Source organism: Channa argus, chromosome 5 (genome assembly GCF_033026475.1).
Source record: "Channa argus isolate prfri chromosome 5, Channa argus male v1.0, whole genome shotgun sequence".
Lineage (NCBI taxonomy): Eukaryota > Metazoa > Chordata > Actinopteri > Anabantiformes > Channidae > Channa > Channa argus.
Window position 1 is genome coordinate 17,797,657 of NC_090201.1, and position 25,042 is coordinate 17,822,698.

General features: G+C 40.1%; 2 protein-coding genes across 9 annotated transcripts in view; one reads left to right on the plus strand and one right to left on the minus strand.

Moving 5' to 3' along the window:
• Positions 1 to 5,001, plus strand: part of kcnab2a (potassium voltage-gated channel subfamily A regulatory beta subunit 2a) — a 79,045-nt gene extending 74,044 nt beyond the window's left edge. For all 6 annotated transcript variants that reach the window (XM_067504974.1, XM_067504976.1, XM_067504975.1 and 3 more), the window contains one exon: positions 818 to 5,001. In XM_067504974.1, coding sequence (XP_067361075.1) covers positions 818 to 907 — 90 coding nt within the window. In that variant the 3' untranslated portion in view covers positions 908 to 5,001. The remainder of the gene's footprint in view (positions 1 to 817) is intronic.
• A 517-nt stretch (positions 5,002 to 5,518) lies between these two features.
• megf6b (multiple EGF-like-domains 6b) overlaps positions 5,519 to 25,042 on the minus strand; it is a 46,311-nt gene continuing 26,787 nt past the window's right edge. For all 3 annotated transcript variants that reach the window (XM_067504968.1, XM_067504967.1, XM_067504969.1), the window contains 33 exons: positions 23,908 to 24,030; positions 21,241 to 21,366; positions 20,548 to 20,670; positions 20,037 to 20,159; positions 19,795 to 19,932; positions 18,372 to 18,494; positions 18,015 to 18,137; positions 17,213 to 17,383; positions 16,188 to 16,319; positions 15,949 to 16,077; positions 15,719 to 15,847; positions 14,938 to 15,072; positions 14,343 to 14,477; positions 14,122 to 14,247; positions 13,878 to 14,009; positions 13,451 to 13,579; positions 13,213 to 13,344; positions 12,817 to 12,945; positions 12,609 to 12,737; positions 12,166 to 12,294; positions 11,952 to 12,080; positions 10,433 to 10,561; positions 10,213 to 10,341; positions 9,393 to 9,521; positions 9,086 to 9,217; positions 8,869 to 8,997; positions 8,656 to 8,784; positions 7,969 to 8,097; positions 7,727 to 7,855; positions 6,956 to 7,084; positions 6,745 to 6,873; positions 6,081 to 6,209; positions 5,519 to 5,809 (listed from right to left, as the gene is read on the minus strand). In XM_067504968.1, coding sequence (XP_067361069.1) covers positions 5,751 to 5,809; positions 6,081 to 6,209; positions 6,745 to 6,873; positions 6,956 to 7,084; positions 7,727 to 7,855; positions 7,969 to 8,097; positions 8,656 to 8,784; positions 8,869 to 8,997; positions 9,086 to 9,217; positions 9,393 to 9,521; positions 10,213 to 10,341; positions 10,433 to 10,561; positions 11,952 to 12,080; positions 12,166 to 12,294; positions 12,609 to 12,737; positions 12,817 to 12,945; positions 13,213 to 13,344; positions 13,451 to 13,579; positions 13,878 to 14,009; positions 14,122 to 14,247; positions 14,343 to 14,477; positions 14,938 to 15,072; positions 15,719 to 15,847; positions 15,949 to 16,077; positions 16,188 to 16,319; positions 17,213 to 17,383; positions 18,015 to 18,137; positions 18,372 to 18,494; positions 19,795 to 19,932; positions 20,037 to 20,159; positions 20,548 to 20,670; positions 21,241 to 21,366; positions 23,908 to 24,030 — 4,226 coding nt within the window. In that variant the 3' untranslated portion in view covers positions 5,519 to 5,750. The remainder of the gene's footprint in view (positions 5,810 to 6,080; positions 6,210 to 6,744; positions 6,874 to 6,955; positions 7,085 to 7,726; positions 7,856 to 7,968; positions 8,098 to 8,655; positions 8,785 to 8,868; positions 8,998 to 9,085; positions 9,218 to 9,392; positions 9,522 to 10,212; positions 10,342 to 10,432; positions 10,562 to 11,951; positions 12,081 to 12,165; positions 12,295 to 12,608; positions 12,738 to 12,816; positions 12,946 to 13,212; positions 13,345 to 13,450; positions 13,580 to 13,877; positions 14,010 to 14,121; positions 14,248 to 14,342; positions 14,478 to 14,937; positions 15,073 to 15,718; positions 15,848 to 15,948; positions 16,078 to 16,187; positions 16,320 to 17,212; positions 17,384 to 18,014; positions 18,138 to 18,371; positions 18,495 to 19,794; positions 19,933 to 20,036; positions 20,160 to 20,547; positions 20,671 to 21,240; positions 21,367 to 23,907; positions 24,031 to 25,042) is intronic.

A 25,042-nucleotide genomic window follows, 5' to 3' on the forward strand; every position in this document is an offset into this window, starting at 1 on the left:
TTTCTTTTTTTTTTAAACATAGGTCAACTTTCTACTCACAACTGATATAGTTTATTGCCATTTAAAATTCAGAGCATTCTTATTTACAGTATTGTAATTGCATCAGAACAATTAGGTGAAGCAGGGAGAGTGAGGGATGGATCGTGCAGAGTGGTTTCGTTTCCATTCTCACTCTGCTCCTAGCTTAAAGCATAATTTGGTCATTTTCAACTGTATTGTTTACAACAAAAACTGAATAGTCTCAACTTACGTTTTTTGTTTATCAGCTTGCAGCCTGGATTACCATTTTGGCTGTGTCACAGACCTATGTCACATCAGCTATACACACCAATCTACTAAAAAGCATTGCCACCCACACTCTAAATCGGGATTTCCTTGTACTGTGTCCACTTAGCTACACGTGTGTGACATTTGAGGTGGAATTAGAGAGAATCCCATTAGTGTGGACAATATTTAAGATGGTCTTGGTTTTTGGAATGATGAAACAACACCTAGTTGAGTGGTGTGTCTGGCTGAAGGCTGGCAACTAACCCAATGGGAGTAGAGATGATTCCATGTTGGTTTTGGTGCCTCGTGATTTTGAACAATATGATTAATTTAGAAAATGGCTGAATTTATTCTTAAAATTGCAGTGTTTATTTGGACTTACAACTAAGGGAAAATGAACTAAAGTAACAAGTTATATTTGAATAGAAGTGAACTGTGATTTAATTTAGTGACTGTATTGAGGTGACAACTGTGAATCGGTTTTTAGCACTGTCTTTGGGTTGAGATTTGAAATGAAAAAAAATGAATTATTTCATCTTTCCTGTCACAGGTTCTCCCAAAGTTGTCGTCATCCATCACACATGAGGTGGACAGCATTCTGGGGAACAAGCCGTATAGTAAAAAGGACTACCGCTCCTAATGAGTGGCACGGCCCCGCCCAGCAGGGCTGCACCCAGGCTGCAGCCGCAGCGCCCCACCTTTGCCTGATCCTCTGTTTGCTTGAGCTTTTACTGAGTGAGACCCTGGCGCATGAGTTTGGCCACACCAAGGCCACGCAGGGCACCTCATTTAGACTTACAGGGATAAGATAAGAAAAGGGGAAAAAATACATTCACCTTCACAGGAAAGGAAGGGATTGACAAAGTGTAAGAGAGGTTAGGGATATTTGCTAATACTTAAATCAGTTATACATTCAATTCAGTTGAACGTATTTTAATATATTAAAAAATACATCAAAAAAATAAGCAAATGCTTGCTTAGCAGCCAGAATTTATTTTTTATTTTGCTTTTTTCCCCCTAAAACTGAATGCAACTAATGGGAAGATTAAATTCATGCTAACTACTCTGTTGCAAATGTACCATAGCCATGTTCCTTGGACATTCTGTTTACAAATGTGTGTATTGTTAGAGTCAAAGAAAACTTTGACTCCATTGTTAGAGTCAAAGTCCCCCCCCCTCCAAAACAAAGTTTGTGTTGTCGACATTAGTGTATGAGCCCTCTCTTGGGCTTTAACAATCAGCACTTTAGTATTGTCAGTAAAGGTATTGGAGGGTATTTCTAAGACGGGGAGAGGATGGGTAGTTTTATCTCACAACCATTGCACTATTAGAATTTGCATTGCCTCCTGATAATTCCCACTCCTCATTCCCCCCTTGTCTTCACTGGGAGTGTTTTTCCAGCCTAAGGCTCTGACACTCATGCTGTCTAAATGTGATGGTCCTGAGTTTAAGAGGATGAGAGAGCGCAACTGTCGTCTGCCTGAAAAGCTTCTCATCTGTCCTGACGTGTGAACTGTATGTGATGACAAGTCAGGAGTGTTCGCCATTGTGCCCATGTGATTGCTACTGAAGAAATTTATTTATCCCAAAAAGTAGGAACCCCACTTGTGGTAAATCCGTTTTTCCTGCTTCACTGTGTGAACCAGCCTCTGCTCTGTTTTTCAGACGGGGATTTACTTTACAGGAAGTGGTCATATCAGTGTTAGCTCCACATCTCATGGGAACCTCTCCTTGATCAAATTATGTTCATATATTTTGCCTTATTTACAGTTGCATCAAACTGTGCATTGGGCCTTGGCATAGACAAGCAGCCTAACAGCTGCCCCTTTAGCTGACTGGCCTGAAGTTCCCAGTATATTGGACACTGGAGGTGGTGGTTTCCTGTTAATCAGTGAGTGACAGCAGCTCAGGGAAAAGAGCGGGTGGTTTTACTCGTGTTGGCATGCAAATGATCAGGAGGTTGTATTTACTTGTCTGTCTTTCTGTCTGTGTTGACATTTGGGTGGACCATTGATGCTTTAGTGCGGTTTTATCCAAAGATCATAATCATCTTCATGTCTTTTGACACACCCGAGTGTTTCACTCTCCCCTTTTGCAAGATCATCTTGACGCATGTGCTCTCTAGCTTGTTATTTCTCTATGGTATGGACATTAATCCATATATCTGTACTTGACCAAGCTGTTATACTTGTAAACAAATATGTCCTTCATATACAGAATGCATAGTAGAACTTAAGGCTTTAGGATCAGTTAGGTACGTTTCAGGCACCGTTTAGCTTCAGACACATCAGAAGTATTACTGCAAAATTTGACACCACGCAATATCATTCTCTCTCTTTTGGGTGCTCTCTTACTGTGATTAAAGCACAAGCAGATAGCATGTGATACATCCTTAAAGCATGGACCCTCTTTGCCCAGCCTACAGTACCTACAGGACAAGCAAGTAAATGCTACTCCGCTTACTAACACATGTAGATAATAAATCTTTACTAAAGGCTGAAACTATTAATTCTTGGTAAAAAACAATATATATACGTAAGTACAGATGATAAAAACGTCATTAGTGTGAATGATGTGATATTTAGGTGCTTCAGTTAAAGTGGAAGGGGATGTCTAAGTGGACTTTATGCGGCTGGATTTGTGTGGATGAGGTTTCTCAGTCTGCTCTGAGATGATTTTTAACAATAGCAAATGGATTTGACTCCTGTTGATTCGGTTTGTGTGTTTGTGAGAGACAGAGCAAGAGAGAGAGAGGAGGAGGGACACATTAATCCCATTGCTTTAGCCCGTTGTATTAGTTGATCCCTGCATATGTTTGATTTGTTGTGTCTTGTATGTCAGAGTAAATTAAACTGGTGCAAGTCAATGCAGTTTTCTCAGAAGAAAAGAAAAAAGTAAAGCACATTTAGATCATTAGTCTGTGGAGTTGCTGTGTCTTAATATTTTCATCTGCAGGGACGGGAGAGGAAGTTCGAGACTTAAAGTTTGACATCTTAGGAAATATGCATATTTACTTTTTTTTTGCTGAGTTATGGAAAATCAAACATTAACACCAGCTACTACCTAACTTTGCCAAGCACACAGTCGGGACTGGTAAAACAGCTTGTGTGACTGTCCTAAGGTAAGAAAATCCACCTTCCACACCTCTAAAGCTCACTTAATAGATTGTCTTGTTTAATCTATACAAAACCAAAATGTAGAAATATTGCCATTTTAAAGGAGTTATTTAGCAGAAAACCTTGGAGTATTCTGGAAACCAGCAGGAAGGTGCTAATGTTAGCCAAGAAACCGTCATCTGTTTCATTTCCCCCGTTTTCTATAATCTAGACCCCAACAAGTGAAGTCTAACCTAACTCAGAACAGATTCAACAACACCACCACTTCCATCTCTTTGGACACATCAGTACTCAGAATTTATGACTTTAAGTAATTTTGTTCATGCCCATAAAAAAAAATGAAGGGCAGAACTGTTACTTGAGCCAATTTTTCTAGCAGGCCTGGCACTGCAATAAAAATAATCAAGACCCATTTTCCTTGACATAAAAATGTTAACATTTTGACAGTCAACATTTCTTCACTCAGAGTAGAGTTTCCTTTTTGTGATGTCATCCCATGTAAAGTCTTTATATGAGAGCATACAGACGAAGCCAGTGGAGGGAACCACTTACATGCACCAGGCTGAAAATGTTTTTGGCTCATGTGCATAGCACAGAATTTTCATTCAAGACAGACACCATCTTTCAGTCCAGTGTCCATTTCTCCTCAATACATCTTCGCTTTTGACACAAACAGGGGGTCCTGATGCCAACATGATGGCTGATGTAGGGAAACATTTTTTGATGGGGGGTAATAGACTGTTCAAAACCCTGGTAAAAGGATGCGTCCTTTGTAACACGCCAGTTTTTGTCTTGATTAAAAGATGCTGACATCTAGTTTAGAGGTGCAGGCAGGCAAATTGTGCTACCTTACTACAGAGTCAGTTAAGCAATTTCCATTGTTTATGCTAAGCTAATTAACTGACTTCATATATAAATACAAATTAGTGTCAACCATATCTAGCTCTTGCAAGAAAAGAAAAATCAGCACAGTTCCCAAAATGTCAAACTTTTCTTTTAAATAAGTTTGCTGTGCATTTTGTTCAACCAGTGTTAAAAACACTGTGCGGACTCGATCAACAAAGCTCTTGCGTTAACGCACGAGATAGAAGCGTTTTACCACTTGAGTGTAGTTACTTGGTGGGGGAATTCATGCTTGAAGTGGTCCTGGGTTCATTAGATTTGCTCTTTTAACATTACTGACTGAAACCAGTCCCACTGACGAATAGAGCTTATTTTACAGAAGGTTCCAGGTTATATAGAGAATATATTTTTATGTTTTAGCCTTTAATGCAGTAGAGAGAATTAAAAGAACTGAATTTTTTTTTTTCATCATGCTGCATTTTTTCCTATCAGTATTGTATCAGTTTTAAGATTGAAAAAAGCAATTTCTTTGCATTGCATATGCATAATGAGGACTGGATTCACTCTGATGAAGACATTGTGAGAGCTTGGTATCTCCTGTACATAAACTGAACTTTGTATAGACTTCTGGTCGTGTTCACCTCTGCCTTTTTTCCTTTTTTAATTTTTGTTTGCAGCCATTGCTATCTGCACTGTGCTTGACTGAAATTTAGACAGGATGTACAGCTTCGATCTTCAATGAAAATGAAATGATAAAATAAGAATGGTAAACAAACCTTTGTGTCTGTTTTTATTGGCATTTTTATGTAAAACCTCATTCTGGGCTTTTCACTGCACCTTATCCAGCGGAAACAAAAATGTATTTTCATCTTTATATTCTAGAATAGAACTGTGTGAAATATAAAGCAAATTGTACACACAGGATTTAGATACATGATTGTTAGCTGTGTTATTTGGAAATTTACAGTTGTTCATGAAGGTGTTTAAGAATGTGCTTTACAGTGAGTGTTATCACATCTCAAGTACAGTAAAGCCCTATAGCACCACTGGACTGAGGGCAGTACTAAATATTTTGAGTGAAAAACGTCACATATTGGCAAGTAATATCTTCATGATGGTGCATTATATCACCCGTTTGCTTACAAAATTAGATATTTTATATACAGTACCTTCAAAGGGTATTTTTGAAGATCAAGGCAATACTGAAAGTGCAGTGTAACCACAACCACAGTCTCTTGGCTCTGCACTGTGATTGTGAGGATTATTTCCCTACAGGTGATTTCTTTTTAATATTTATATATTTATACTGACATTCCACTTTGACTGGAAGAAAATCACTGCATGGGTTAGCTTCAAATGATGCTTTGGCACACAAAAACAAAACCTCCACCTCAGGTCCGAACATTGAGTGGCAGTTCTCAGTCTTTTTCCATGAATGTTATCCAGAGGCCACAATGTGTCAAAGGTTTTCACTCACTTCAGTAAAAACTTGTCCTCGTTTGAGTCTTCAGATAGATGGAGCTGCTATAATGAGTTGTGTTGTAAGTCTCCTCCGTTGCTGTAGGTGAGGCGCAGAGGTCCACCTGAGGAAATGCACACAAAGAGTGGAGAGTCAGCAAATGCACAAAATTCAAAGACACAACCAAAGATAAAAGTGCAGCACCTACAGTTCTGGTCCAAACACAATACCGTAAGTGAATGCTGTCAGCACTGACACTTACTCTAATTTCACAGAGTCAGCCAAAATGTCTCTTCAGCTCTGACTCTAGAGTCGGCAAAGCTTGTCACCTACTGTCCATGTGGATAAAATGATGAATAACGATTGAGACAGCAGGGAGTTACTCATTTCAGTACCTTCCTGACAGGACAGTCCGATCCAGTTGTGCATGCAACTGCAGCGGCCATTGCGTTGATTGCATTGTGCTCCGTTCTCACACTCGCAGGTCTTTGTGCAGTCTGGGCCATAGTGGTTTGCACTACATTCTGAAGCACGCAGAAAAGTGGGATTACAGTAAACAACAGGGTGGTGGATGGCAGACAGGTCACCAACATGAACAGATGTTACAATCTCTTTTCAGGGTCACATCAGAGGTTGCTGGCTGTTATATAAAATGATGGAAAGTAAGTAATTACAACAACTGTTGAAGAAAATGTGTTATCTGCTTGTTAAAAGTATACAAAACTGTAAAATTAGCCTCACATTGGCTGACAACAGCAAAATCCTGTTTACATTATTGCAGGCACAGTATGCATCATACTGCAGTCTAACAAAGGTGTTTTTGTTATTTAGCATTTAAATGGACAATGAAAGCAGCAGTGTAAAAATTCCAAAATGAATCAGTCTTAACAAATCATCTTTTTACATTTCCTCCTCTTGTACTCACAGTAGACCATTGGACACTGTTCAGAAACCAGCATCAATCTTTTGACGCCACTTATTTTGGACTTCTGACTTTTTTTCTGTACTGCGCTACTGTATGTGTGTGTTCTTAAAGTTAGAAGAAGAGTTGAGGTTTACCAATGTCACATCTGGGTCCAGTCTTCCCTGAAGAGCAGAAGCATATTCCTGTCATAGGATCACATGGTGTCTCATCCTGACAGTCGCACACTTTCGCACAATTCGGACCGTAGGTACCCTGTTCGCAAACTGAGGAACCGTTGTTGACATGAATGTTTATAAGTAAAAGGATAAATGCAGATTATTAGTAATCAAGAGTGATGTAACTTACCTCTGTGACAGCGAGCTCCATGGTACCCTGGGGGACAAACACAGTGGCCCGTCACAGGGTGACAAGAGGCCCCGTTCATACAGTCACATTGCAGCTGACACAGCTGGCCGTGGAGTCCAGAAGGACAGGCTGTGGAAAAGAAGATTTAAAGTTTATGTATCAAAACATAGACACCAAGTCTTGATAATGCAAGTTTTTGTTAGACAACATTAAATATAAATCAAAGAGAAACCTTTTAATCACAGTGAAAAGTGGCGTTTCTTCTATTTTTAGTTTCATGCAACTACATTTGAGAAGAGTGACTTCTTGTTAACTTACAAACCAGTTTGAACATTTTTTTACTACTGAAAACTGATATATTAAACATTTCAAATAATACTTAACTCTACCACAACACCACTAGCAGATTTTGCAGTAACTGTTCCATTTATTGTTGCAAGCAAGAGTTGGTGCCGCGTCACCAAAGGCTGTGACTGGACCAAAACCAGCAATGTAATGTTTGTTTCAGTGCTTTTTGACATGCGTACAAAATATCCTCACATATATACACTCCAATATATAAAAAAAACTATAAAGTTTTGGATAGTTTCCCACTCAACGTGGCGCTGCAGTTTTACAAATCTTGTGAATTTATTGGCCATGATTTTCAGCTGCAGTAAGAGCTTCCAGAAAAAATCAGATTTCATTTGAAGGATTGAAAAACATTTTGCTTTTGCATGTTCTTGGCCACACATCTATCTCTGTGTTTGCTTTTATCTAGTTAGTTCTCACCATGTTCACACAATTGTCCATAGTAACCTGGACCACATTGACACGTCCCAGTCACTCTGTGACAGGTGCCGTTATTTTGACAGTTGCATATCAGCTGGCAGTTTGCACCAAATCTGCCCACAGGACATTCTGTGCGACAGATCACAGAGAAAAAAAATCTGACTTTACTTTCACTTTAGCAAGTTTTTGCAGATCATATATGTAGTGGACATTAATACTGAGCAGATTTAAAATTGTAAAACCTTTTTCGCAGTGTGCACCAGTCCAGCCCAGACCACAGGTACAGTTCCCACTTACAGAATCGCACACTCCTCCATTACTGCAATTACAATGCTGGACACAGTCTGCTCCAAACCAGCCTGGAGGGCAGCCTAAGGCCAAACACACACATTAATTAAACTGAGAAAAACACCTCGCTGTTACTGATGACTGCTACGTGAATATCCTTATCAAAACAGACAAAACATCCTGTTTATATACTGTGTGCTCAAGCTTACTGGAGCAATTTTCTCTATTTTTTCTTCCCTTTACATTAGAATTGCCTGCCCATTTCCTTGCAGTAAGGTTAAACAAATAGAGGGCTAAAAACTGAAGTGATAAAGGTCCCAAAGAAATGCCTGTTCACAGAAGCTTCTGAGTTTTCTTTTCATGATGACATTAGTTTTTGTACCCCTAACAATACCCACCACACAGTGATCACTTCGGTTTGTTTAGGGTTCAGATGGGTTGGACTATTTATAATCTGAGTCAGGTTAAATGTGTGTGTGTGACAATGTGTTTTACGGTCATCTGACACAGATGAAAACCAATCATAATTTAAATCTATCAATAGAATTTCTATAAAATCCACTTGAGGCTGAACATGAGCCGGTTTTGTCTTTCAGCAGGAACAGTCTGTCCTCTAACAATTAACAGCACTGGCAACTCACTGTGTCTACAGTCGTTTCCTCTTCGTCCTGAGTTGCAGACACACTGACCAGTCACCGGGTCATTTTGGGCACCATTTCCACACAGCGCCACCCGGGCACAGTCAACTCCGTAACGCCCAGAGGGACACACTGTAAACACACACCAGACACTGGTGACCCCACAGTCTTACACTATTTATTTACCATCATTGTCATGCTTTGAGACAGTCTCACCGATGTTGCAGCGTGCTCCTATAAATCCTGCTGGACATTCACAGGCTCCAGTCGAAGTAACACACTTCCCTCCATTTTCACACTTACACTCTCTTTCACAGTTAGGACCGTAAAGACCCTCTGCACATACTAAAAAAAACAAGTTGTTGTTACACATTATTAATAGACATTATTTCCTTGCCACGTTGTTTGTGTAGAAATATGGCTTTTGCTGTACCTTGGTCACATTTGGGACCATGGAAACCTGGAGAGCAGTAACATGATCCAGACACCGGGTGGCATAGCTGATTTGTCTCTGAGCACTGGCAGACCTGGTTACAGTTCTGTCCAAATGTTCCTGGAAGACAAGCTGATAGTGCACCAAAAAAAAACGGTCAGAGATTTTTCGTTTTGACCCAATAGAAATTATGTTTAGTACGTTTCATCAATGCATTATTGAGTTTATATTGTCCAGGGAGCTACTTCTTTTTTTATTGTTTTAATGAACTGAATGAGTGGATTTAGCAGACAGGTTCGTTCCTCACTCTGTTCACAGCCGTTGCCAGTAAATCCAGGGGGACAACCACATTCTCCAGAGACATGGTGGCAGGATATGCCCTGAGCACAGCTGCAGTGCTGCATGCAACCGTTACCATAGGAACCTGGCAAACAGGCTGAAAGTAAACAAAAACAATATCAGATCTTTAGAAATTTTATTCTGTGCATTTCCCTCTTGCCAGCCACAAAAGTACCTTATAGATGACTTCTAGATGTTAAACACTGTAGACCAAAGAACTTTTCCAAACGGAGCACAATTATTGTTTAGTACCGAAAAATATAATATTGTATATGCACCCTGTTTACACACTGAGCATCCCAGGCCCTCAGATTTCCAATGATATCTGCGACTCATCCTTAGCATTCAGCTTTTTTCTTTCATATATTTCATATACGTAGACCGAGAGAGAGAATATTTTGTTTTACATGTGTGTTTTATGTTGACATTGGGCTTAAAATAACATTTCAGTCCTTTGTGCATCTGTGCACATTGAGGACTAACAATAGAGTACATGATGTACTGTGAATCTGAAGAACATATGGTGCCTCTAGTCTTGAGCAATTTAATTAGGATGAAGAAAAGCCTCCTTAATGAAGGCATTTCTTTCCTTGTGCTCCTTCATATAGGGAAAGAAACCACAGGCAGGTCTGACAGACATGTCATTTAGAAACAGTTGGTACAAGTAGCTGTAACAGAATGACAATAAGGAGAGACGTAATGAAATGTCTTATTACCAAACCACAATAAGGACAGATCCTGTCCACATGGGGGTGCTAAAGTACCACAGTGTCTTTAAAGGTTTGTACCTTTGTCACAGAGTTTTCCTCTCCATCCTGGAGGACACTGACACTCTCCAGTAACGTGGTGACATACAGCACCATGAGCACACTGACACCTTTCCTCACAGCCGGCACCAAACAAGCCTGGTTCACAAGCTGAGCAGAGAAAGGTGAAATTGAAATTAAAAGTCCACAGTGTTGCAGTTCCCACTATTAGTTTTGCTTCAGTTAGACAGTAGAGTCTCACCTTTCTCACAGTGCTCCCCAATCCAGCCGTCGCTGCAGCTGCACCGTCCAGTCTGTCTGTCACACTGCCCGCTGTTCTGACATTCACACAACTGCTGGCAGTCGGTCCCAAACTGTCCCACTACACACTCTGTGTAAACACACGGCAGCATGCCAGAGCAGAAACATGCGTGAGCCAAGACAAGAGAGAGAAGCAATGTTACTTTAAAACACTTATGACAATGAGACGTGTTCGGTCACATTTGTGCTGAGGACTGCAAAATAATTTTTCACCATTTATTCGTGGCTAAACCAGGAATAAATGGGTTGTAACAGGCACTAAGGGAGCATAGTGTGGGATGTGGAGCTCCTAAGGGAGAGCCACCTGGGCAGTTAGCATCGGGTTGAAGGAAACTTAAATGACCAGACTTCAGGCACAAACAAGCTAAAGCAGCAAATTAAACTTGGACTCATGTATTTCCAAGGCTCTGTAAAAGTCGGTCTGTCTAGACTAACTGACATCTTTATGGTTTTACAATATGAAAAGTAGTTTAACAACATGGCTCTGAATAACACTGTAACATCAAGTCTATGTCAAGATTACAGAATGAATAATTGGATCCAGTTTGTATGATTTTGGGTGGTGAGCAGTTGCAATTTTAAGAAATGTCTTTTGTAAGTGGATCAAGGTGGGTAAAAAATGTGTGTCAGTAATTCAGTAAATTACATTTAGCCACACGCCCTGTGAGTTTAGAGATACAAATCCAGACAGAAACCATGATTTGACTGTACAGTAGATCAATCATTTGCCAGTTTGTTTTAAAGGCTTCAACTATTTCTGTCCGAACCGCATATCTACACAAAGGGCCATTCATCTTAAGTGTGCCTCTATTTTTAAAGGATAAAACCTTGGTCATTGTTCAAATTGTGTTTAATAATCCCCACGCAGACACTACAAACAATAAATCACCTCTACCCACATAATCTGTCAGTCTGCAACATGGATTATTAATTTATTGTTGGTTTTTGTGTCTGTGTATTAGAATTGTTGAAAATAATGACCAGTTATCTTTTAATCCAGCCACTTACCAACTAATTCAATAGCTTTACTACTACTGTGCATATTAAGTGGGTCTTTGTTGAAAACAATGATATACAACTCAGTTCACAGCTAGCTCATTTTCTTTCTTTTGTCTATTAATTGCTTTAGTTATAACAACCCTGTATCTGGGAATATCATATAATACAAACAAGTTTGACTGTGCAAGAAAGGCCAGCGTTCAGAGGTTTCATGCCACTATTTTGGTTCAGAAACAACTTCCTGGTTCAACGTTGACCCACATTACATGTTGTAGCTGCACTCTGTTTTCCACTGGGGTCTCAGCAGCTCTCATTTTTTGCCCAGGTCACTTTGGCCTAGCAATATTTGTGTTCTTACATCAGTCAGTATAACCAGTGACCAGAAATTTACTTTAAATGGTCCATCTAAATTTGTTTTTGTGGCAACACTTTGAGACTCTTACAGCAACTCACAGTCTTACCCAGTTCACAGGTTGTGCCCATCCATCCACTGGCACACGTACATACTCCACTGGTCTTGTCGCAGGTGCCGCCGTTCTGACACACACATTGCTGCTGACAGTCTGCTCCATAAAACCCTGTAGGACACTCTGGGAGAAAAAGTGCACAGATAAAATAATCATCTTTACCTGTTGTATAGATGATCACTTTGCACTGTATTGTGTCTAAACTCACCTTCTGTGCATTTGGGTCCAGTCCAGCCGGGCGCACACACACACTGCCCACTGACCGGGTGGCAGATGCCCTTATTATGGCAGCTACAGGTTTGATTACACCCTTCTCCATAGAAACCGGTCAGGCAAGCTGCCAGGAGAGAGACACAATATCATTACCTCTTCATGAACTCTGCTGATCAAAAGTAGAAACCTAAGCGCATGGTAGCTGATACAGGCTATAAAATAGGACATCAAGTCAGTGCTTTCTTGTGTGTGACTGGGCTGGGATTTCCCGAATAACTGGGAATGTGATTGTTCCACCTCTGAGTCACAGCTATTGTTGGTACTGCTCCAGAAATGCCCTAATGCAAACTGCCCGAGCTTTGAGTTTTATGCCATAACAATGCAGTGAAGCCAGCACCTGTCAACATTTTAACTCTTTGAGATGCACCTGTGACTCACTCTGATTGCAGAGTGCACCAATCCACCCAGCGGGACAGGAACAAACCCCAGTGACATGGTCACAGCCCCCACCGTTTAGACACAAACACTTCCCCTGGCAGTCCAGTCCATAGAAACCCTGAGGACAAGCTAAAATACAAAGAAGACAACCTGTTATTAGCATGTATTCTAAAGGTAAATGTGGCTTAAATCAAAATGCTTCTCTTACGTTTTTCACAGAAGGTTCCAGTCCATCCCACCTGGCAGGTACAAGCTCCACTTACATGGTCACAAAAAGCCTTGTTTTCACACCGACACCGGTGGCGACAACCAAGTCCAAACATACCAACTGGGCACTCTGAGGGAATATCTCTCACAATTTAGACATTTGAAATTGATATTGAGATCTATCTCACTCTCTCTTTCCATAGATATACAGATAGATAGATATCATCTTTATCTAGACAGATAGATTTACACGTTTACATAGACGGATAGATATTACAAGTAAAGATTTAAAGATTTATCTACTTTGGTGCCATCTGCTGGTACCATCACAAATGGCACTGGCCTATTTCCAAAATATGCATTTTGTAGCTTAAATTCCACAAGAAAAACAACATACTCTGATGGCAATGTGTTCCAGTGAAACCAGCCTCACAGTTGCATTTGCCCGTCACAGCATCACAGCTACTGTCTCCATTCCTACAGTCGCAGGTTTCTGCGCAGTCCACTCCCCAGTGACCTGCATCACATCCTGCATCCCAAACATCAAAGTGATTCAAGTGTGATGTCATAATGTGTAAGAACACATATTTTTGACAGATACAAGATCAGTTTTTCCCCACATAATCCTCTGTTACCTTTCCTGCAGTTGGGTCCAGTCCAGCCAGCAGCGCAGGTACACTGCCCACTCACAGCGTCACAGCGAGCATTGTTCTCGCACACACACTTCATTTGGCATCCTTGACCGAAATGACCAGTTGGGCATGCTGCAGAGGCAAAAGATTATTTAAGCATCAGGACTAATCTCCAGTACCATAAGAAACTTCACCAGACTGCACAAAAGCACAGCAAAGTTCACAATGACTGTACTGTGATTTAGCCGTCAAGTGTGACTTTAAGAGTCAGCTAGTTGGTAGGAACTGTGCTTGTGCTTTCCCTGAAAATATTTCTGAGGTCGGTTGTTTTAAATCATGTCCAAAGTTCCCCACTGTACAATTTAAATATTCCACAGTGCTGCCTGCTGCTATGGAAATATTCCCAAAAGTGCACACTGCAGATACTCACAGTTTTGACAGAGACTTCCCATGAATCCTGGAGGACAGTTGCATGACCCGTTGTGTTTATTGCACACTCCACCATTCTCACAGGCAGGGCAGGTTTCTTTGCAGCCTGGACCCCAGGAACCCTCCAGACACACTGGGGGAAGAAAAAAAATTAAAAAAAATTGAATATTAACATTATTGCCATTGTCATTTCAAATTTCTCAAACGTTATTTTCACTGAGCTGTAAAAATGTGTTTGCACTCACAGTTCTCACAGTGTTCTCCCGCTGTCCCCGCTAGACATTTGCATTGTCCCGTCACTTTGTCACACGGCGCACCAGTACAATTACAAGTGTGGGCACAGCCTGTTCCAAACTTTCCCTCTGGACAGCCTGAGAGAGGAGACACAAGAGGTATTTGTGTTAACACAGGAGTATAAAACCAGGACACAGTATAAGGACAACATATCCTCTCTTTGGCTTCTTACCCTGATCGCAGTTCTTCCCACGATGGCCTGAAGGACACTGTTGCTGGCACTCTCCCGTCACATGATGGCATGTCACTCCTGGTGGGCAGGAGCACTTCTTCTCACAGGCAGCTCCGTAGGTACCTGGGATACATTCTAGAGACGGGAGGCCAAGCACATACATACATTACACATACATACAGTGCAAACGTTCTGTGATTTCATCCATTAACATGGAAAAGAAACAAGAGTTTGTATGAAACTTAGCATGGACCCAAACATCAAACATACACATTATACTGCATTTAAACTAATACGTCCATTATTAATCAACCCGCTTATGTGTATTTTAATGCTTTAGGTTAAATGTAAAAATTAAGCCCTCACTTATTTTTATTTAATAGATTTTCGGCAATAGTAATACTTGTGAAAAGTAACAAATATTATGAAAGCATGTTATATTCGTAGCCAAAATAACTGCCGCATGAAAATTGATACTGACACATCCCAAATTGATGGAGTAAATAAAAAGTGAATTTAAATTGAAAATATGTGCATAATTATAGGCTGGGCAAAAAAAACAAACAAATAAATGAATCCGACAAACTGTGCTCACCTTCCCTGCAGGTGTTGCCCTGGTAACCAGGTTTACAGACACAGGTTCCATGGCGATGGTTACACTCTAGTGTGTTCTGCTGGACACACAGACACTCCTGAGAGCACCCAGGTCCAAAAGTCCACTTAGGACAAGCTGAAGGAGAAAAGACAATCATACACACACAACTCAGATGGATGTATTTTACAGCTGAGCCCTAAGAGAAATACAAGATGACAACACTAAAACTATATCAATGATACGCAGAGGTAGAATGTAAAGACATTTTGGGTACTTTTACCACATTCAGAGGCAGATACTGTACTGACAATTTAAGATGTTCATATACCAAACTACTGTAAAAGATGTAAATACTTGTACACATGATGTACTTGTACACAAGAGAGTGTTTATAGGACCCTTTGTTGCAAATGGGTGTTGTGAATACAATGTTAAAACTGGAAGAGAAAATGCCACACTAACAAGTTCCCATCCATCCATTTACCTAACTGTTTAGCCTGATAAGTGTTCCTGGAGCCAATTCCAGCTATCATTAGGTGAATAGTGGGGTAAACCATAGACAGGCCGCCAGAGGCAACCAACCGTTCACACTCACAGAATTCAAAGTCACAAATTAACACAACATGCATTTCTTTGGACTGTGAGGGAACTGGAGAAGAAGCCCATGCGAGCACGGGGAGACCATGCCAACTCCTAACATAAAGTGATAAATAAATCCAGTTCTTTAACCCCTTGAGAGCTCAAGGATGAGATTCTGGTGATGTCATGCAGCGGAGCTTACGGAGGTGGCAGAAACGTCCGTAAAGTCCAGGATCACACAGACAGGCTCCGTAGGTTCGGTGGCAGCGACCATTATTTGCACAGTTACACTTCTTATTGCACTGCTTTCCATAGAAGCCCTTTGGGCAGCCTGCAGACAGAAAAAAAAACAAGTTAAACATGCTTCTGTTATTCTGAGAAGCTGTGATGTTTATTTGAAAATTAAGGAATAAATGTATTTTTATAACTCACCATCCTGACATAGGTCTCCGCTGACTCCAGGTGGACAGCGGCAGCTTCCAGTTACAGGATCACAGCTTGCACCATTTTTACACTTGCAGTGGAAGGAGCAGTTTTTACCAAAATGTCCTTCGGGGCACGCTGTGGGATGTAAATACAATTTGTATCATTGCTGAACTCTCAGGAACAACTTCAAACACAAAAAAGTGGTGAAAGTGTACATGTAAGCTGTGTGTGGAGTTAGTCCTTACTCTGGTTGCAGATGACACCAGTCCATCCATCAGGACAGTCACAGCTATTTTTCCACAGATTACAAGTTCCTCCATTTGAACAATCATCACATGTCAAACTGCAGTCACTCCCAAAGGTGTCATCCAAACATACTAAGATAAAATGATAAAGAATAATTAATAAGCCCCTTTAACACTAAAAATGAGTCATGATGGTCAGACAAGTCATAAGTAAGAATTACTTTCCTTTATTTTATCACACCTAAAGTACTATCATGACATCTGACCCCCACAAAGGTAAAACACAGTAGCTGCTGCTTGTTTACACGGCAGATTGATTTGCTAACGGATGTCAGAAGGTTGAGACTATATTTTTGTTGACAGAGGTTATGAAAACTTTCAGTGATGTCACACTTTATGAATTAGTTGGCTCACATAAAATTAATCTTTAACTATTTTGATCGTGGATTTATTATTCCACCCCCAAGCAAAAATGGCAAAAACTCTCTGGTACCAGTTCTCAAATATCAGGTTCGGATTCATTATTTTGCTATCATCATATAAAATAAGCAACCTAAAAGTATCACTCCAGGGTCTTTTATAGGCAAAACAATTAATCAAGATAACTGCCAGAACAATCATTAAGGGAATGATGGAAATTATCCTTAGACACCTCGGTTAAACAAAGGTTTGATATTTGTTTTACCTGGCAAAGATTGGTATTAAAACAGTTTTTAGGCAGTTCACTTTTCTGTGAAGTAACACTGAATATTGTCCATGATCCAAAGACTTCCTGATTCAGACTTCAAGCAGCTGCTGGTACATATAAGCCCCAGGATACTTGGCAGAGAAGCTGTGGTGTGTTACAGTGCGACCAGTAGTCTGTGAGCGTGAAGCACAGTAATTAACCCTCAACATGTGGTCTGTTCCTGTCTGGAGTAAATGAGTGTCGACCAGCTTTACCTCCCACGATTCACGCTCAGGTAATCACATACAGGTTCAGTTAACCATAATGACTGCTTTAATAGCCTGGAGAGAAAACTCACCAAATTTCTCTGCCAGGTTACTCTCAGCCCTCAACTCCCCCTCATCATCTTCATAGTCTTCATAGCGTTCCAGGGGCTGACTGTAGTCCTGCAGCAATGTGAGCTGGGGGTGAAGTAGAGGGGCCTCCATTGCACTGCCGCTAGACAAGGCCTCGATCGCACCTTCTAGTGCTGCAGAGAGACACAAAAAAAAAGTAAAATAGCAAAACTGCAAAAAAAAAAAACAGAAAACAAAGTACATTTTAAGCTACTTCAAAACAGGTGAAAACAGAGGTACCCTTTATTTAAACATCCAATTCCCATTGGGGTTGGAAACCTCTGCAACCTCTGAAACAACTAAGTATTGAGTATTGGGTCAAAAGTGACCTGCTGTGAAGGTCTGAACAACTCTTTCATTCGAATGGTAGTGAAAAGATCAACGGCTTTCAGTTTGTCCCTTCAAGGGTCGCCACAGTGTTCTGCACATTGATTTGGCGTGTATTTTTACGCCGGATGCCCTTTCCGCCGCAACCCTCCCATTTCTTTGTCTGGGCTCGGGACCGGCCCTTGCCCTTGGTGGCGGGGTGGGTCCACACCTAGTGGGGTAGGATTTAAACCCGCTGCCTTCTGCATCCCAACACAATGCTCTACCACTGAGCCACCAGGCCCCCTAAATGTAGTGGTAGACTCAAAACCCACACTAAATGACTACTTTTATTTATTTTTTTTGCAGTTAAGCAAAGGCTTGCCAGGTTTGCTGCTGGCATGTGTGTGGTGTGATTCCCACTCGCCCACTCTCTTTACCCTGATTGCTGATACTCACGGATGCAGGATTGCCGGTCCTCATCCAGACGGAAACCCCGGCGGCAGAAACACTGAAAAGAACCCGCACTGTTCTGGCATGTGTGATCACAACCGCCGTTAGCAGCCAGACACTCATCAACGTCTAAACAGCACAGATACAACACACAGTCAAATACTTTTCCTCTACAAAAAAGAAGAAAAGCGAAGGCCATTTACCTCAAAGACGCTCAAGTTACACATCAACTCAACATAGTGACACACCAAAAATAAAGATGACATTGTGAAGATTTGTTATTTTCAAACTGAAACATTTCCAAATTATGTAGAAACATTCAGTCTCAAAAGTAAGTGCCATCCACTTTTTGGTTAACCGTACCATCACAGCTACATCCGTCTGAGTTAATTCTATATCCTGCTGAGCAGTAGCATTCGTAACCGCCTGGGTAGTTGATGCAGTCCTGCTGACAGCAGAAGCTCTGTTCTCCACACTCATCAACGTCTGCCAAAAACAACAATAAAAATTTTATGAGTAGACTCCAATAATATACTTGAGTGCCCAAAGAGAAACTTTTTAATAGGATAATGCTGAATGTTTGAACAGCCAATTAGAGCCCATTACAGCACTGGTTCTAAATCCTGTTCCTCAAGGACTCTTTCCCTGCTCCTTGGCACACCTGATCCAGGTAATCAGCAGCAGGTAGTGCACAAATAGTTAAAAACAAGCAGGGTAGAGGTCCTTAAGGACCAGACTTACTGTAATGTATTTGAGAATAACACTGACTCTTCACAAAATTTGACTTCAGTAAGAGACCATCGTTCACATTTTCTCCAAAAGAGCATTACTACAAGGGTTTTATAGAACTCTGTTTTCTTTAGCTTTGTGGTGTAGGCATTTTAGCTATAGGGATGGTATTGGCCAGGTGGTGAGCGGTGCCTGGTTTCCTCCAGACATGACACTTGGCATTCAGGGCAAAGACTTCAATCTTTGTTTAATTTTTTTTCTCATGGTCTGAGAGTCCTTCAGGGGAGCTGTCATGAGATGGTTGTTCTTGTGGAAGGTTCTCCTCTCTCCACATAGAAATGCCGGAGCTCTTTCAGAGTCGGCTACTTGGTCACCTCCCGGACTCTCTCGATCGCTCAGTTTGGCTGGCTGGCCCGCTCTAGGAAGAGCCCGCTCTAGGAAGAGCCCTGGTCGTTCCAAACTTCTTCCATTTACGGATGATGGAGGCCACTGCGCTCATTGGGACCTTCAATGCTACAGAAATGTTTCTGTACCTTTTCCCAGATCTGTGCCTCGATAAAATCCTGTCTCTGAGGTCTACAGACAATTCTTTGGAATTTGTGGCTTGGTTTGTGCTCTGACAGTGTTAACTGTGGGACCTTATATAGACAGACTTTTTCAAGTCATGTCCAATCAACTGAATTTTGTTACAGAAACATCTCAAGGATGATCGGTGGAAACAGGATGCATCAGAGCTCGATTCTGAGTGTCATGGCAAAGGCTGTGAATACATATGTACATGTAATTTTTGTTTTTTATTTTTAAGAAATTTGCAAAGATTTCAGCCAAACTACTTTCATGTTGTCCTTATTGGGTGTTGTCAGTAGAATTTCTTGGAAAATAAAGAATTTGATTAATTTATGATTAAGGCTGTAATATAACAAAATGTGGAAAAAGTTCAGTGCTGGGAATACTTTCTGGATGCACTGTAGGTTCCACACATGCCTGTGTATTACTGTACATTACGACTCCTTACATCTTGTTTATAGATCAGTGTCAGTGTATTGTAGTTTCTTACCAATACATGTTTTAAGGTCATCATCAAGTCTGTAACCATGGTTACAGGAACAGACAGGCCCACTGGTAGAATGTTCACAGCGGTGTGAACAGCCACCGTTGTTGTTCTCACAGCTGTTCACAATCTCCATCTCAATTCCTGTCACAAGTTCACAGTGAGATCAGAATCTATTACATGAAAATATCTTGTATAAACTAAATATATGCATTTAATAATGTTGAGATAAGAGTGTTTAAACTGACTGTAGCACTGTTTTCCATCAGATCCCAGCTCATAGGCAGCACTACAAACACAAGAATAGGAGCCCAAAGTGTTGTGACAGCCATGGGCACAGTTGGCCTCTACTGTTTCACACTCATCAATATCTGTGTAATAATGTCAAAAAACAAGGTGAAATGCATCTGGTCAACAAATGTTCATTTACATTTACTGCCACTCCATGTATTAGATTTGTACACTTGCAACCCTCGATCTTTGTTAGCCAGGAAATTCTGCTACCTAGTTCACATTACAAATCCCATAATGTTTTCTTTAAAGCCACGCTTGTTTTACATTATGTAGTGTTTTTGTATATCTCACCACATGTACTCTCTGAATTATTCTCACCTTTTCAGGACTAAATATGGACACAATATCACAACAGCAACAACTAACAGCTGTTCTGGAGTTTTCAATGATAATTCATAAATCAGTTCAGCCAACATGGATGAGAATGTTTACTTCTATTACTATTAGTGTTACTGGTGAAAGTACCTTCACAGGTTTTACCATCTTCAGCCAGGACGTAACCAGCATTACAGTCACACCGAGCCTTGCCATCATCGACCCGACACTCATGCATACAGCCCCCATTCTTATCTGCACAGGGGTTCCGTACTGCAATACAATATACACACGCTCAAACATAAATCCACATGGTGTCAGTCAAATAGTGAATGCTTCTGGCACAGTAATGGAGAAGATTCATATCTAAATACAAGTAAAAAGCTTTAAAACCACATTGCACCGTGTGTGTGTGTGTGTGTGTGTGTGTGTGTGTGTGTGTGTGTGTGTGAGAGAGAGAGAGAGACTGCGCTTGACTTGTGTAATCCTGTCTCGTACCTGAAATGATGACCTTCAGCTGTGCAAAAATGAAAGGAAACTGTTCACAGCCCACAATTACAAAGTAAAAGCATTTAAGACAGTTATTAAATTATGAGAATAAAAAAATAACTGCTGTGATTCACTCCAATTTAGAGTCATCCTGTGAATAAAAGTCAATCCTGCTACACTACAGGCAGTACAGTTATATCTGGCAGAAGATGCAGGTATATGTTTATTATGTTATGATCAAATCATACATTCATTAACTTCATATTCAGTTTAACTGGCACATTATTTCTGCCTTATGTCATGTGTTGATAGTCTATTGCCTTACTTTAAGACTTTGGAAACATGGGAACTCACGTTTACAATGCTTGCCATCCTCTGCCAGCACGTAATTTGGCTTGCAGCGACAGCGGAAATGAGCAGCAGACTGCTGGACACAGTAGTGTTCACATCCTCCATTAATGGTGGCACACGAATGTACAGCTATGAAGGCAAAAGGGGAAAAAGTGAGTGACATTACAAAAGCCTGCAGTGCTGAGGTCAATCAAAACATTGAGAAAACGGCATCATTGCAGAAAAATGTCTTTTCATTTTAGCCTTTTTACTTTTTATTCTGTGCTGTGCTACATCTACAGGAGAGGTCAGAGAATTGCTCTTAGCTGTAAGAACTCTCCATAAAAGGGCCAAAAATCACATTGATTTGAATGGCAGGGCTTCTGGCATGGAAAGCACTGCGATGAGACTAAATCAACCTCCCTGTCGGTTTCCTTTACTCATGGCAACAGATAAAACCCCAGTAGACAGCCTGGACTCTCTCTCTTCAAAGAAAAGAGGTAGAAGCGGAACAGCAGGCCATTCTCAGAGATGGGGTTTTTAATACTTGAAGGCTAAGGTCAAGATCCATCCATCACAGCTCATATCAATATTATGCAGCCATAAGCCAAGTGTGTGGGATTTATCTGACCTTGGCTGGCAGATGAAGAGCTGGATGAAACTGAGTGAGACTGAGATTGAACTAATTTGATCTGTTCTTTTTTTCTCCGTCTGACAATGATTGGTGATTGGTAGTGTTTTACTTGATATGCATGCGGTCACGTCATCCTTTTATGCACTTATTGTAGTAAAAGCTACATTTCAGAGTTGATTTTACTGCTGAAATATTTGTGATCATGGACACATTTTATTTCAGCGGACAATCATATGGCCTCACAGATAAATTTCCACATGTGCACTGATTATTGCTGCAACCAAGTCATTTCTCATGCAAAGTTGTCACCCAACTGCCTCTTGGGTCCCAGATCTTCTATAAAGCAATGCAGCCAAGAAACACATTATTTTTCTCTCTATATACATTTGTGGGCGCAGAAACTATTGCCAGGTTTAGGTCTTTTTCTCTCTCAGCTTTACTTAAAACTGAAAGCTAATGTACCCTGCATGACAGAGACAATAGCACAGGTAGGTGAAGAGCAAAGGGACATTACTAAGATTAAAGAAATGGGAGGGTTATTTTTAGAGTTTAAAAACATGAAAGCAAAAATGTTAAAGTCTGGAATCAACTTAAGAAAGGCCGCATTTCCTAACTTCTTTAAAAATAAAAACTCAATTAGTTAGTTTTTATTACTTATTTAATGTAAAATGGCAAACTTTGCAGTTAGAATCATGTCTCATAATTACATATATCTCATTACATCTTAGTGTCAATATGATACACTGTCAATATGAGCTACAATGTGTCTCTAAAAATAACGTTCAGCCTTGATTTTGAACTTTGTGTGATATGATCGAAATCTCAATCTTTCTCAATAGATGGTATATGCTCACTTCTCTTTGATTAGCAAATGTTTAGGTTTCCATTGCTCCAAGCTTTCATTGACTACAGTAATGTTAAAAGTTACAACTTTGATTACGGTTTGTTGGCTTACATATAGTCAACAATCTGACATATCAACATCAGTTACACATCAAAATCCTAAGTTGCCATTAGCTGCTTAACTAAGGGTCAACAACCAACTATCTACTATAAACTACTGTTTATCCTACACCAAATAAGGGTGTAGCAACAAAAGCAAAGTGTACTGAGTAAAACAAATGTTTGTTTTGATACTCAAGTTAAACTTTTCCTTTAGTGGGATCATTTTATTTCATTCACCATGTTTTTTTAATTGTTTACTCATGTCGGCCTTGTATTTGAGACTGTTCTGTTGCTGGATCAACTTAAACCCACATGGAATGGCTATAATTTCTATATTTAGAAGCCTATGGTTACCATCTGATCTGATACAATTTAGCTGCAACTCATGAATCATAATTCCATATGTTATCTATAGATACATTTATGAGGAGTTTGGATAGGTGAGGGGAATGGTGGTGGAGTTCCACAAGGCTGTGTCAGGGTCAATAAAAAAATAGCTATTTAGTTTAGGAAACTGTCATTTCTTATTTTACATTCAGCAGAAAATTCAAATGATTTATTGAGAAAGTAATCTAGAGATAAGGGAATTAAATTCCCTTATTGCAGCAGGTAGGGAAATACAAAAACAATTTGTTGTATTTCCAGTATGAATATTCTCCAGGACGTATGGTACATTGGAGTAATTTCACTCGCAAAAACTGTTTCTTTTACTAGATATTTACTCTAAGGAAATTTTTTAAACATTTAAATTCCTGTACTCAGTGAAGCTTTACCAGCAAATGTTATTTGGATTAACAACAAAGCTTTTTGTCACAATCAGAGTCTATTGCAATATCATGAATGTGGTTTACATGATTAAGTGCTCATTTGAAAAAGAATGAGGTTAAACTTCAGTGAAAAACAACACTCACATGAGCCCAGTCCTGCAGAACAGGTTTTCATTGTGTATGGCAGATAATGGAGGTTATATTCTAAAAATCCTTTACTGATCATCACAATCTGCTCCTTATTGGATTAAATGAAGAGAAGACTTCAACTCATCTTCAGCAATGTGTTGCAATTGATTTTTTTATTTTTTTTTTTGTAATGCTAAAAGCTGTAATGTTCCTTACCAAGGCAGGTTCGACCATCGACATGCAGACGAGAGCCTGGTTGGCATTCACAGTGATAGGAGCCCCTGGTGTTAATACATCTGTGCTGGCAGCCTCCATTATGGACCTGGCACTCATCAATATCTGTGGGAATGGAAGGGGAAAGGAGTAATACAGAAGCAAGCAGAAGAAGAAAGAGAGAAATCAAAACTGTAATTAGTCTAAAGTCTCATTATGAGGAAAAAACCCTGTAAGATTAAAGACCAAGCTCAAGGAGCAGTTTAATAGGAGGTATTAGGATAAAGATGTACTTCAACAAGAAAAGAGATGACAGATGAGAAGGGAAAGTATTCTGCAAGTGTGTTGCCACTCAAACAAACAAATCCCCATGTGGAAACAACTACTGAACATTTAAAACCAAATTTAAATTCCTGTGCTTCTTGTCAATGTTGCCTGGGTGCAGCAAACATATGGAGACCTAAATCAAAGCATGCAAGTTCTTCTCAGGCAAGCGTTGAGATTCTAAACAAAATGTTCTATATCTGAGAAAGTAGTAGTGAGAATAATGACTGCCTCACTGCGTGACTAGATTTCAAATGAAACAAGCTGTGTTCTAAACACTTCTTATTTTAAGGGTTAGAGACTAATAAACAAATAATAAACTGCTCTGCTCGGACTTCTAACAGCCCGTCTGCCACCACCACTATCATCATGAAAATGAGGACCATTACTGCTTTGGTTGAATATTACTGAAATGGTCACTGAAGTTACAGAAATGTTGCTGAATGAAACAAGGGATGTGATTCATGTAGAAGGTGAGTGTGAGCTGCTGTATGTAAAAACCCATAAGACATCATAAAAGAATCAGGGCCAACTTAAATGTTTGGTGGTGCTGTTAAGTATAGTCTGGTCTCCAGGGAGTTATTTTCACCATAAATATTTCCACAATCCAGTGGAAAAACAGCTGCTTTTACAAATTAAATGAATAATATCGTACATATTGCACAAATGAGAAAATGGTCTTCATTTTATTTGGTGTTGCAACATGGATTGCCTTACTACAGACCACACATTTTGTCCTTGGGTACTGTGTTGTAAACGAAGCATTAAACACAATATACAAACCCCATAAATATAAACCAATGTACACCATTCC